This window comes from Canis aureus, chromosome 34 (assembly GCF_053574225.1).
Source record: "Canis aureus isolate CA01 chromosome 34, VMU_Caureus_v.1.0, whole genome shotgun sequence".
Classification (NCBI taxonomy): Eukaryota; Metazoa; Chordata; class Mammalia; order Carnivora; family Canidae; genus Canis; species Canis aureus.
In genome coordinates this window covers 20,492,611-20,507,414 of record NC_135644.1, presented here as the reverse complement: position 1 = coordinate 20,507,414, position 14,804 = coordinate 20,492,611, and the positions used below count along the sequence as shown (strand labels likewise).

Below are 14,804 nucleotides of genomic sequence, written 5' to 3'. Positions count from 1 at the left end.
CTTTTGTCTCTCTTTTAGTTTTTATAAGGCTATTTTGAATCTATCTATATAAAACTCACATTTTTGATTAAAAATCTAAATGTGACACAGGAAACCATTAAAATCCTAGACGAGAATACAGGCAATAATTTCCTTGACATCGGCCATGGCAACTTCCTACTAGATATATGACCTGAGGCAAGGGAAACAAAAGCAATAATAAACTACTGGGACTTCATCAAAATAAAAAGCTTTTGCACAGCAAAGGAAACAATTAACAAAACTAAAAAGCAACCTACAGAATGGGAGATTATTTGTAAATGACATATCTGATAAAGGATTAGTATCCAAAATATATAAAGAACTTGTAAAACTCAACACCCCAAAACCAAATAATCCAATTAAAAAATGGACAAAAGATATGAGTAGACATTTTTCCAAAGAAAACATACAGATGGCCAACAGGCATATGAAAAGATGCTCAACATCATTCATCATCAAGGAAATACAAATCAAAACTACAATGAAATATCACCTCAAACCTGTCAGAATACCTAAAAATAAGAACACAGGAAACAACAATTGATGGCGAGGATGTGGGAGAAGGGGAACCTTCTTGCACTCTTGGTGAAAATGCAAACTGGAGCAGCCACTCTGGAAAACAGTATGGAGGTTCCTCAAAAAGTTAAAAATAGAACTACCTTATGACCAGTAACTGCACTACTAGGTATTTACCCAAAGGATACAACAATACTGATTCAAAGGGGCACATGCAACCTGATGTTTATAGCAGCATTATCAACAATAACCAATTATGGAAAGAGCCCACCTGTTCATGAACTGATGAATGGATAAGGAAGATGTGGTGTACACACACACACACACACACACACACACACACTGAAATATTATTCAGCCATCAAAAAAGGAAGAAACCATGCCATTTTCGATGATGTGGATGGAGCTAGAGTGTATTGTGCTAACTGAAATAAGTCAGAGAAAGACAAATACCATATGTTTCACGAATATGTGGAATTTAAGAGACAAAACAAATGATCATAGAGGAAAAGATGCAAACCAAGAAATGGACTCTTACCTACAGAGAACAAACTGATGGTTACCAGAGGGGAGGTTGGTGGGGATGGTTTAAATAGAGGATGGAGATTCAGGAGGGCACTTGTGATGAGCAGTGTTGTATGGAACTGTTGAATCACCAGATACTAATATTATACTGTATGTTAACTAACAGGAATTTCAATAAAAACTTTAAAAAAATTTTTTAAATGTTCATTCTTAAACACAGCTTCTGAATACCTTTCTATTTTATCATTACCTATTTGAGAATTTTCTTGAAATCACACCTATTCCATCCTTGTTTGTATGGTTTTTGATTATCATTGTAAGTAATCTTAAGTTCAGTGATTTTTAAGTACATATTATTAAATACATAGGCATATAGTAGTTTAATAAATATTTAGTAAAGGAAGGAAGATGAACAGACCCAGATGCTGAAGATACAGACCCAATTAAGGCATAAAAGTGTGAATATTTGGTAATATAGATAATAATAGTAACCACAATAGGCTACATTTCTTTAGCAATAATTATGTATGATCTACTTGAGGATAATAAAAGTGTCAAGTAGATTTGCTGTTGTTCCTTCTACAGAGTATGATTCATTTACACATTCACTAAAATAGTTCATTTTTTCTTCTAAAATCATAATAGTCATTCTGTAATCTTTTTATGAATGGCAGAAAATCAATGAGAAAAACAGATTGAATAACAATGTCACCATCAATCTCAAAGAAATTATATATAATATATAAAACAATATATGTAAAATATAAATGTATATTAAAAATATATATTAAAAGAATGACGTTTTCTATAAAATTAAGCACCAGTACTCAGTCACATGAAAAGGATATGAGTGTACCAGAATCTTAATAGCAATTTTCCTAACGGGGTTTAGCGGAGTTAAAATATACAAGGCAGAGGTGGCACTGAATCGGAAAATTGCCTTCCCTTTATTCAATACTATAAAAGTCTGAAAAAGAAAATATTAGAAAAAAGTTACTAGATTACACAAATGGCTTACTTGAAGAGCTTAAACACATGAAGAACTTTTTACCTGATTTGTTTGTTCAAACTTGTTTAAACAAGTTGGTATATCATAAATACAACATGTTTGATATTTCTCCCCTAAAATAACATATAGCTATGAATAAACATATTATTTACATTATCTAATTTGTCTCTAAGGTTTCAATTTTCTGATACAAACTGATGATCCTACAGAAAATTATTTATCAAATTGTAACTTTAAAGACTCCAATTTTATTTAAAGCTTACCATCTGTCTCCAGCTTTGGTAACTTTTTCAGATTATTCGGTACATATTGCTACTAAAATAATCTTTTTTATTTCAATTATTTCAAGTCTTTGAACTCTAAAGTTTGTGAAGCCTCTCTATTTCTCCTATGGTAGTTGTCCTACTTTAAAATGTTCAAACACACTGAATAACCTGGTTTAGCTGATTCTGTAGATCTGCTGGTAATACTGAAAAGGGGCAGCTGCATTGAGAATTAAGCTTAAATACATCATTTCAAAGGGCATTCTGTAGCTAAAATCCTATGACCTGAAACCTATAATCATCAACTTAACATTTAAGCTATGCTATGTGGTGATTACCCACCACATCTCTCTAGGGTCATCTTTTAGTTTTTCCCACTATAGACATCTCTAAGACATCTCTGCTCCAACCACTATAGTCCACTTGTCAGTTCCACTCACAACCCTGTCAGCTCTCCCCTTTGATTCTGAAAATGTGTCATAAAATCCTAGAGGAAGGAGGTACCTGAGAGGTTATCTAATATAAACTCCCCCCATTTCAGGTCCATAGCAGGCCTGACAATGAGGTCCCACTGACTATTATATCAAAGGTTCTTAGTCTTATCTGCAAATTAGAATCTCTTGAGGTGATTTTAAAATCGCCAGTATTTGGGTCCCACTCATAACCAACTGAATCCATTTCTGGAGGATGGGCACAGACATGGATATTATTCTAAAAATTTCCTCAGGTAATTCTAATATGCAGCCAGGGTTGAAAAGCCCTACTCTCAGAAAATGTCTTCAGCTATTAAAATCACCTCCTGCATCATGTCTTTCCAGATAAATCATTGCCTTCTCATCACTCCCTAATTGTTTCCCTTTACCAGTAAGTCTTAGTATATTAATTTGTACACATTGGCATGTTGCTTGTAATTACAGTCAAGTAGCAATTTACATGTAGGGTTCATTGCACTGAAGACTAGGTTAGAAGTTGTTATAAACTATTGAGCATAAAAAAAACCTGTAATCTACTTTTTCTCCATTTTTTTCACAGTATTTAATAGTGTGGTTTGTACATAAATACTTGTTTTAATTAAGTGCAGGCTTACTTCTAAGATGCCATTTACCTTTAAGACTTCAATATATCCATTTGTTTAATAATATGTTCTTACTCTTAAACTAAGGGCTGTATGCCATACAATCATGTTCACTGACAACATGGTAGTGTTTGAATAAGTAGACAGAAATATTTATATTGTGAGTATAAGGGACAGAGAAAATAATTTTTCCATACATTGCCCTTTTGTATTCAAGACCATGGAGCCAAGCAATACTGAACCAACCATTTTCCATGTATTGCAATCTATAAATTTGAACGATTCTAGAAAGAGGGCAAGTAAACTTCTTTACTAGCATGGAAATCATCCATAAGGGACAGTGGATATTGGAAAAACTACCCCCAAAGCACAAATACATTAAAGGATTTTCTTGAATCCACAGGATTAGATCATTTAATATTTCAAACACTCTAGATCCATTTAAGGTATTCAATGATGTAAAGTTCACCATAATCTAAAGTGCATTTGTTCATGCTTTTGTGAAGCAATTTCTCTGAAAAGAGCAGTTACCACTAGTAACATTAGGAGATGAATTAATTTTTAAAAATATCCAAAAACAGAGTGACAGGAATGAACTGTCCCTTTAAACATGAAATCCTCTGCTCTCCCAAAAGATTAGCCTTTGTGGAACTAATGGGATTAAAAATGACATGCCAAGGGCATCTTCATTGAATTTACAGGTTCTGGAACAGAGGAAGCCTTAAGAAGACAATTTCAGTTTATTTCTGGGGAACTACACCTAACACAAAACCTTGAATTCTGAGAAATGAGGAATAAAATACTAATACTCCATATAGTGAAAGAATCACAAGGAAGACATTTGAACTTTGGGATTCTGAGGTTATTGGAGTGTACCTAAACTGAAAGGTATTATAGAGAGTAACAGATATTGGAGGGGGGATAAATAGTATCAACTCCAAAATCTGATCGCCAAGTAATGGTAAATACTGATGTGACTTAAAAAAATAACTACATCTTGGTACTAAGGTGATGAATGTTATAGCTAAAAGCATGTCAAATTAGTTGCTGTTTTCTCTGGAATACTGCTTGCTTTTCCCCAGATAAATACACTTCTTACAGGTGCACTAAAATTTTTATTACTTGAGGTAAGAGTAAGTTTTACATCTCTGAATAAGACCAGATCGATCAGAGAACCCAAAACAGTATGCAACCAATTTTTTTAATGTTTTCTTTCATTTTATTAATAAATGCCATATATAGTTTTGCTTAATGCTGAAGAGCTCTGACTGCTTAGGTTCAGTCTCTGAATTCACTGCTTATCGAATGTGACTTGGGCAACTTACTTCCTCTCTGGACTTGACATTGCCCATGTGTGAGATGAGGCTAACATCGTATCTGCTTGACAGGTTATTTGAATATTAAATGAATTACGCCTTTTAACACATTGACACAGTGCCTGACAAAGTAGGAGCATGACAAATGTTAGCTATTATGATGATCACTGTCACTATTCTTCAGTTATTACCTGGTCAACTTAAATACCATTAAAATATGTTGTGATGTGCTTCATCTGGTTATCTGATTAAATTATGTATATAGGCTATATCAGATTTAATGGTAGCAACCTGTTAAATAATGCTTTACAGTTTTAAAATGCCTTTTACTTCCATTATTCATATAATTAACATAAACTTCATACTATGTTTTTGAATTCCAAAAATTTTCCATTAGCTTCCTATGTTAGCTCACAATCACAAACTACCTTTTTCTTCAATAGCACCCCAGTCTTCATTTTTATAGGTACTTCATAAAGAAAAGCGGTGTACCAACAGTAAAAAGTAAATAATATAGCTGCCTCCCAAGATGGACCATGGCCATGAGGAATAAATCAAAGTCCAAGTCTGGTTTTCAGGGAGGAAATAAAAACTGACTTTGTTAGCACACAGAGGACAATTCTGTTTCTTAGCAGCAGACTCACATTAACCAAGCTTGAAAGGCTGACATACAAAATCAGAATGCCAATCTATTTATTTACTAAAACAAGATGTTTCACTGTCACATGGACTGAAATAATCGCAATGGCACAACCAGCATATTCTTTCCTTTCAAGCAGATCTGTGGGAAGACAAATTATAAGGTCTTTGCTGAGGGTGGAGTCCACACAAGCCGACTTAATCAAATGCCGCAGAACGTTTAACGACACCTCTGTTAGGTAGCCCTGTGTAGTCCCTCTACAATGAAAATAGTCTTGATTTGGCAGGGGCGGGGGGATGCTTTCAGGGCTACTACTAAAGATCTGTCTCCCGTGGAAAATGCCAGTGTTCATCTCTGTTACTCTCCCACTCCTTAATCTTACTGATTTCCTGTCTTAAGGGCACTTCCCTTCCTTAAGTAGCTAATACTTCTAAGCATGTCAGAGTGAGCATACCCTTGTGTCTTAAAGATATCTTTGCAAATATGTACTTCAATCAGTAATTCTAAGGAAAATTTTGTTCTAGTTTCTCAGGGGAATGTCTCACTGTCATCATCATGTGCAATAACGTACCTAAATTTCAAACTTTACCTTATCACTTCTATAGTAAAGTACTGGAATAAATTAGTTTTAAAAATATGTGAATCTGTATTAAATGCCACTTTTCATGAAACTAGTTTCAAAGGAAAAAGAAAGGGCCTGTTTAACTATTTGAATTTGTTTTGTGATTCATAGAAAGCGTTTTAAAGCTTGCTATTCCAAGTGTGGCCCGTGAATTATAACAGCAGGAATCTCACTCAAGGACTTGTTAGAGATGCAGGATTCTCTGGCCTCACCCAGACCTCTGGAATCTGAATCTATATCTTAACAAGATCCTCAGATGATGTGTTTACACATGCAAGTTTGAGAAGCCCTCTTTTCGGGCAACAGGGTTATTTCCACATCTGGATGGTTAACTATCAGGATTTTTTTTTTTTTTTTTACCTTATCACTGATCTTATAAGATTAAATTGCTTTTAAAAGGATTGGTTCTGATTAATAAAGGTATTCAGTATCTTCTTTAAACCACAAACCATCAATTCGTGGTGATATTTTATTTATCTTTAGTTTCTACAAAGACTTGTTTTTATGCTTATGAATGTGAAATATAAATTGTGGTTGTAAAATGCCAAAATATCAATTAGATGATGAAGATTGTATCATCCATTTAAAAAAATGTTTACTATAAAACTCTGCACAGTTGGTTAAACTTTAAAAACTAGTTAATTCTGACAGAATTATGTGGTTATTATAGCATTAGGAAGACAATAGTCATAACTAGATTCAGATCATATGTAGATAGAGAAAATTGAGGGGTTTTTATCTTTTTTTTTTTTCCGCAGAGTGATGTTTTAACAAAAAGTAGGTGTGACTGCGCTTGTCAATGTATTGTCTTCCTATTGGAGGTTGCTTAGTAAGATTATTACCTTCTAGAAGACAAAGCTATTGTGAGGAAACCTCAAGCCAATTAAGAACTAAACAATAAGAAGTACACATGCCCATAACTGTTCTTTTGCATGGCTGTTCTTCTGTTGTCTATCTCGTGCTTAAAAATGTCAGTGATAAGAGATATTTTGCTTTGTTGGTGTCAATTTTAATTTTGACTATTTCAGGTACTGTGGAATTGTAGAAATTGTTCATGTCTCATATCTCTTCACTGTAGCCAAATCTTGACTTCACTTCTTATCAGTGTTGTTGCTGCTCATACTGTACTTACAAAGCAAATGGAAATAAAAAGTATAAAATCTTTAACAGTAGAAAGCCTATGATGTAGTATACATATGAGCCAGAGGAAAGTCTATTAAAGTTAGTGTTTAATTAAAGACTGACATTTGGAATTATAACTTAACTTTTGAAAGTATAGAATCAGTACTCACTTTCTTACTAATATAGTATGGGTCCAGGTCCTCCAGGGGCTCTGACACCATCTCTGGAGGGATGTCTCCATAAATAAATGGAAGGTTCTTTCCAGCTTCCAAGTCACTGTTTGGCTTTGGTGTGTTCTCGTCATCCTCTTGTTCTCTCTTGGGCTTTTTGGCTTTCTCTTCTGCAGCACGTTTTTCGATAGCAGCAAGAGATTCTCTAGTAAAAAGGCGGAAGCTGTCAGGGCCCGGGGGTAGCAGCAGTGCCTGTGCCATCTTTTCATCCTGCACATTTAAGTACGTTTAGCTCCTTGCATACGAATTGCCTACCAAAGAGAAAAAAATGCATCAGAGTTAGGAAAGCAAGTGAGTGAGAGGTATTAAGAGAATCAACCAAGATGTTATTTAATATTTCTTCTAGCAATTTTCTTTGCTAGTATATTAATAAATGACTATTACTTTAATTTTTTTTAATTTTTATTTATTTATGATAGTCACAGAGAGAGAGAGAGAGAGGCAGAGACATAGGCAGAGGGAGAAGCAGGCTCCATGCACTGGGAGCCCGATGTGGGATTCGATCCTGGGTCTCCAGAATCGCGCCCTGGGCCAAAGGCAGGCGCCAAATCGCTGCGCCACCCAGGGATCTGACTATTACTTTATTTGTGGTGAAAGATTCTTTTCTTCAATACATGGACTTTTCTTTCTCACTGTACGGTATAAATATTTTACAATGTTCCTTTGGGGACTCTTTTAGTAACCTAATTTTTTTTTTTTTTAAGATTTTATTTATTTGAGAGAGAGAGAAAGAGAGAACACGTGGTGAGGAGGGGCAGAGGGACAGAGGGAGAGATAGAAGTTGACTCCTTGCTGAGCAAGAAGCCTGATATAGGGCTGGATCTCAGGATCTAGAGATCACAACCTGAAGCAAAGGCAGGCATTTAACTGCCTGAGCCACCCAGGTGCCCCTCTAGAAAGTTTTTAAAAGTATAAACACTTTAGTGCTGCACTACACATTTTAAACTGAAGGATCATTATCCAGTCTCATTTCCAATAAACCAATTTTATAAGTCTATCAAAGTCTAGTCTGAGACTTTTGAGCCAAAACATATTAGTGTACTTTTGGTAAAAAGAGTACTGGCAGTTACGCTTGTCAATGAAATTACTTAAGGACCCATCATTTCTCCCCCTGCTCCCTGCTCCCTGCCCCCACCCCTGCTCCTTTTATCACGTCTTACTAGCTCTACAAATAAAGAAATACAGTGGCATATGTCTGACTCATAAAATCTCAGGATAGGAAAAGTAGTTTTGCCTAATCCAACCACGTTTCTGGTTGTCATCATCATCATCATTGACCATTGGTTCATCAAACAAAGTCTGACCATCAGCAGCAACAGAGATGTCAAAACTATTCTCTTTCAGCTTTTTGTTTTTTTTTTTTTTTAAAAAGATTTTATTTGTCAGAGAGAGAGAGAGAGAGAGAAAGTGAGCGCACACAAGCAGGGGGAGTGGCAGGCAGAGGGAGAAGCAGTCTCCCTGCTGAGCAAGGATCCCAATGCAGGTCCTTGAAGGACTGGCTCCCAGGATGCTGGGATCATGACGTGAGCCAAAGGTAGACACTTAACCAACTGAACCATACAGGTGTCCGTCCCTTCTTTTCAGCTTTTCACCTTGGATCCTTCTGATGCGATGTGGAATATATTTCCTTTTCCAGTATGCTGTTCTTCAACTATTCTAAGACACTTTTCTTATTCTTTCTGAATCTTCCATTTGGTGTAGTGGTTAGAAGCATGGACTAGGAGCTAGGCTCTCTCTGTTCTTAACCCTGGCTCTGTCATTTATGAGCTGTATGACTTTGCAAAATGTAACCCCTCAGTGCTTTCATCTCCACTTATAAAATGTGGATCCTATGAGAACTGACCTCCTGGATTATCATAAGGAATAAATGAATTTATTTACACTAAGTGTCTAAAATAATTCTGGAATTGGTAAGCACTGTCTTGGTGTCAGCTATCATAATCTAATTATCCTTCATTCCTTCAGCTGTTTCCTCTATTGTGGTTTCAAGCATCCTCACAATTCAAGTCACTTTCCTTTAAGTAAGGTCCTGAATTAGTGGAACCATAGCTGACCTTGGAGATCCAGGAGTGGGCTAGTACAGGGGCATAATCACACATGACAAGCAACTATCTGAGATTAGAAAGGAGAGAAGGCAGACACATGCAGTGGCCCTGCTCAATTCTCCAGGAAAGGTAAAAAAAAAAAAAAATTGTGCTAGAAATATGACAAAAGTGAAAAACATACAAGAAGCTGGCTACATAAATTTCAAAACAAGTTAACAGTGATTTTATTTTGCATTGTGCCAAAAATCACATTTAAAAAATCAAGGTAGGAAATAGAAATAATAACAACAAAATACAGTGAATACATCAGTCATCTTATAGAACAATCTACAACCATGACATCATCAAAGTCATCTGTGACATTTTCCCTATCCTAACTACCCACTCCCATCTCTGCCCCCACACTTATTCTGGTCTCCATAATAGTTTATCTCTAAATGGCCTGATAATTCTTTGCTGTTTATTTCTTGGTTATACTAAGCTTGCAAACAATAAGAGACTTTAGATCTTACGGCAACATAAAAATGATAATAGACCAAAAATGATTATAGATCATTATAGATGCTTTGAGTTTATATCTGAATCACTAGTTCCCTGGTCTGTTCTGATGACTAAAGTGTTTATAACAGCTGTGTCTTTTCATTGAATTAGTATTTAAAATATAACATTGTTATATTTTCTGTTACTATGAAGGTATATTCTAAGTAAGATAAAATAACAGATGTCAAAAAGCTGTGCCATTTCTTGCACTAGTTCTGAAAAAGAACTGATTTGTCGTGGGATGGGGCTTTTTGGGTTTTTTTGTGTGTTTTTTTTTTTGTACTCCATCAAGGGAACTTAGAAGGCACAAAATAAATAGTTGATTACTTTTTTATTAAAATAGAATAACTAGGGACACCTGGGTGGCTCAGCGGTTAAGCATCTGCCTTTGGTTCAGGGTATGATCCTGGAGTCCCAGGATCGAGTCCCGCATTGGGATCCCTGCAGGGAGCCTGCTTCTCCCTCTGCCTGTGTCTCTGTCTCTCTCCCTGTGTCTCTCATGAATAAATAAATACAATTAAAAAAAACAATAACTATTCTCAAACCTTCTAATTCAACTATTTGGTGCCTTTTAAATTCATGGCAAATGGCACAAAGTAGAATTAAAGTTTTTAGCTATTTTATGTCCATTTTGATGTCCATATAGTGCAGTGCTAGGCTGTATGGAATAATCACATTATACCCTTGAATGTGGAAGGAGTTTGCACATTAACTGCAAGCCTTAAATACCCAGAGAGATGTGTAATCCACCCGTCTCTCATCACCTTTCATGAACTGAATGGGTAAGGTTCTTACTAAATGCTAAATGAAAATTAAATAGCATGATGAAGATATCTTTTTTTTTCTTTTTTTTTTTTTTTTATCTTAAGACATTTCTATGGAACACCGCTGGTTTCTTAGGGGACAAGAAAGGTTACTTTTATATTTGAGCATTTAATTTAACTAATTTTTGTTTCTTTATTTAAAATGGTATGAAAAACATGCAGCAATCAGAATCTGAATTTTGGGTTCATACTGAGACTGTCACTAACGGTTTGGACATTTAACTTTCCTCAACCTTAGTGTCATTGAAATGAAATACCTTACCATATATGTAGCAACACTTTGCCACAAAGAAATAACCAATTATACTCATTTAATTGGAGTTCCCTGGTTCCTAAGTTTTAAAATGAAATTAGGTTAAAAATAATGTGGAGATATTTTAATAATCTGTATAGATTACTTTGATTTGTCTAAGATGACATGGAACAAGGAACCATCACAGAATCACAAAAATATATTTAAACAAATAATTTTATACCTTTCTGTTTACTTATCAAGGACTAGAACAAAGAATTTGAGTCTTGGTCAAAAAGAAGTAAAGAAGTCTTTTTGAAACTGCATATGGTTGTCTCTAAATCCTGAGAAGATAGGCCAGTTCCATTCACTTGGCCTTTCCTCTAAGGTGAACTAAGATTTGCCCAATATTTGGATAGGCTAAGACATTAAAAATCACAGTGAGGGGAGCGTCTCATGGCTTCTCCTGCAGCTTTGCTGTTTAGAAACATCTCATAGTTCCATGGCAGTCCTATTTTAATGTTTTCCTCTTCTTTCTTGTTCTTTGTGAGCCTGTTATATAGACCTCTTACATAATTTTATTCCTATTAGAGCAGACTTTTAAAATTTAATTCCTACTGATGCCTTGGTGTGGGATATATATTATTAATGAATCTATATGCATTATAATTTATTAAAATACATCAAATTTAATATGCCAAATTTTTTCCAGAGCTGTCCTTACAAGGACAAAAAAAGATTAAAAAAAAAAGATCTGAGGAGATGATCTCTTTGATTAAAAACCAAAGTGTGTGTGTGCATGTGTGTGAGTAAAGGAAGTGCATCCCTCTGTTAATCAATAAAAATAGTATAGTTCAATTAATCCTATAATAGGGATGGACCACATAATTTTAAACCTGGAAGGATTAGGAACGTTTATTCAAGATATATTTATTGAGGGACTACTGTGTATCAGCACTATTTGGACTAGGCATCCATGGTCCCTGCCACTAAGGAGCTGACAATCTGGTGTGAGATGTTTATACAAATAATTATAATATAATTATATAAAACTGATTGTTGTCTGAGCTCGATAAATGGGAGCAATTTATTCTGCCCATGTAAAGATGGGAAGGGAAGATGAGGGAAGTTTCCCTGAGGAAGTTTTATAGACTAATTGGGAAGTTTTATAGACTAATTGGGATTTGACCAACCAGTGAGTTGGTGGCAGTTGGGAAAAAGTTGGTAGGAAGACATAACAGTAGAGACATGCTAGGCTGGAAGACAGTATATGCATGGGCCCAAAATAAGAAAGGGCAGGGAGAGCTTGGAAGGGGCTAAGAAGTTCATTATGGGTTGAGACCAAACTGCTCAAAAGGGAGTGTTAAAAGCAAGGACTGAAACACTGATAGAATATAGATCACCAAAGATCTTGTACAGCACGATTAGTAAGCCATGGACGGGGAGTGCGGGATCAATTTGGAGTTTAGAAAAAATGGTGGCAGTATGAAGGGTAGATAGGTGGGGTGATCCTAGAGCAAATGGTTTTCAAATATTTTGGTTTCAGAATACTTTTATACTCCTAAAGTTATTGACAGTGTCAAAGAGCTTTTGTTTATAGGGGAATTATCTATTCATATCTACCATATTAAAATTAAAAAATTTTATAAATTTTATATAGTTAATAATAATAAACCCTGGTATGTTTACATCAAAAGCATGTTTTTAACAAAAATAACTATATTATCACAAATTTAAAAAATGATGTAAGAAAAAGGAATTTATTTTAAATTTGGGCAAATCTTTTTACTGTCTGGCTTGTGGAATACAGCCAGAGTCTCCTATCTGCTTCCAAGTTCAGTCTGTTGAGATATGTTGTTTTGATTGAAGTACATGAAGAAAATCCTCTCTCTCTCTCTCTCTCTCTCTCTCTCTCTCTCTATATATATATATATATATATATATATATATATATATATGTAGCTGGAAAAGGAAGAAGTATTTTACCTCTCTTTTCAGGCACTTGTGAATATTCTTCTTTGATACACACCAAAACTCTCTACAAATGAGTTTCTTGAATTAGTTTCAATGTGGAATCTGAAACTGTATCATGACCTTTTTACTGATTTTACTTTTTGGATGGATTTTGTACCTTCATGCATGGATCACTTGGAAAATATTGGCACAGTGTTAGGCAGATTTCCCCAAATTTGACAAATTTCATTAACATTCAAAAATCACATTTGTTAATATCACCATTATTCTCATGAGAAAGTCACAATATATTGGGAGGCTGTCTAGTTCGCAGCAGCAGGTAAAAGTTTTCCAAAATTCCAATTTCCACTTGAAAGCTCAAATTTTAACATTGACAACGAATGCTGTCATTTGCTTTCCCTGAAGTGACAGGCTTTTCCTTTGTTCATTTTTTAGAAAATATCTGCTAAATATCTGAGTCTGAATAACCATAGTTTGTCAGTTCTTTTTTCAAGTGAAAATGGTGTTCCATGAAAAAAGAAAAGGTGGCTTATTCAACTCCTGACTGACACAATCACACAAGTGCTTTTCCTTGAGAATAGCCATAGAACTGCAAGATGCAGCACAAATGCTTTCAATTTTTCAATGAAATTTTTCCAATTTCATTGCACATGATATTAAAAACACATATTCCTTAGGTTAAGATTGAATAAAATTAATATTTACTTCTTCATTAAAGATATTCTCATATGAACTTTTTTCTTACTGAAGGGGTGAGATGGTGAAGAAAACAAGGATCCCTTCTACAGTTTGATGTTGCTGCCTTGCTTCCTGCTAAGGCATTAGCAGTTTCACTCCATGACTTGCACTATCAGTAAAAAAGGGCAAAGGTCATCTTGGTATTAGTATGAGGAAAATAGGTTAGACCTCATTGTGTCCCACCCGGAAGGGACTCAGGAACCTCCAGTTGTCCACCAAACCACCCTTTGAGAACTGCCCTAGAAGGAAACAAGATGGACAGCAGGAGTCTAAAGGAGAGGGCAAGTGAATGTGACTAGAGCTGTACTATTTAAGAGCCTAGACATGACAATCAGAACCATATTCAAGCCCTAGCTCTGCTACTTTCTAGTAGTGTGACCTTGAGCATTTTTTTTAATCCTTCATAATCTTCAGTTTCCCTATCTGCACGATAAAGATAATGACAGCAGTGGTAGCACATACTTCACAGAGTTAATGTGACATTAAATGAGAACATCCTCCTAGAAGGTGAGCATAGTGCCTGGAAGATAGTAGGCTGTGAATAATTCAGAGGAAAAAAAAAAACACAGAGGATTGTATTCAATGCAAAATTAGGAGAGAGAAAATCAATGAGATTTTACGATCCTGATATGTGGCTTGATGAAGAGATATGAGGTCAAGCTCAATCCCAGATTGGCTTAAACCGCAGGTTGTTATTAACCCAACAGAGAAGTGGAGGGTTTGTAGGGCATGATAATAAATTCTGTTTGGGATTTATTTAGTTTGAGATGCCTGTGAGACAGCTGGGTATGTAATTAAAATATGAGTCTGAGAATCAGGAAAGCCGTCTGGGCTGGGAAAATGTTGATTAAAGAGTCACTGGTTGAAACTGAAGATAAGAATATGCATTACACTGTCTAGGAAAAAATGAAAAGATACAAAGACAGGACTCCTGTGACTACCAGTTTTTAAGGAGAGGAAAATTAGACAATGAAGTCAGAACAGTTACATAGATGCCAAAAGAGGGATTTTGAAGATGCTAATTAAAAGGCATATATTGGATTTGACAATTAGTCAACTCCCTGCATTTAAAATAAATGAAGAACAGGCACAGAGAAGCTAAGTAACCTTCA

The 14,804-nt window shown here is 35.3% G+C and overlaps 1 protein-coding gene and 1 long non-coding RNA gene across 9 annotated transcripts in view; one reads left to right on the top strand and one right to left on the bottom strand.

Annotated features, from left to right (window-relative positions):
• Positions 1 to 14,804, bottom strand: part of LOC144304862 (sodium channel protein type 3 subunit alpha) — a 105,859-nt gene that overhangs the window by 70,145 nt on the left and 20,910 nt on the right. For all 6 annotated transcript variants that reach the window (XM_077883459.1, XM_077883454.1, XM_077883457.1 and 3 more), the window contains 2 exons: positions 7,280 to 7,590; positions 1,912 to 2,029 (listed from right to left, as the gene is read on the bottom strand). In XM_077883459.1, coding sequence (XP_077739585.1) covers positions 1,912 to 2,029; positions 7,280 to 7,540 — 379 coding nt within the window. In that variant the 5' untranslated portion in view covers positions 7,541 to 7,590. The remainder of the gene's footprint in view (positions 1 to 1,911; positions 2,030 to 7,279; positions 7,591 to 14,804) is intronic.
• The window catches only part of LOC144304863 (uncharacterized), a 115,966-nt gene that overhangs the window by 86,063 nt on the left and 15,099 nt on the right, over positions 1 to 14,804 (top strand). The window lies entirely within an intron of this gene.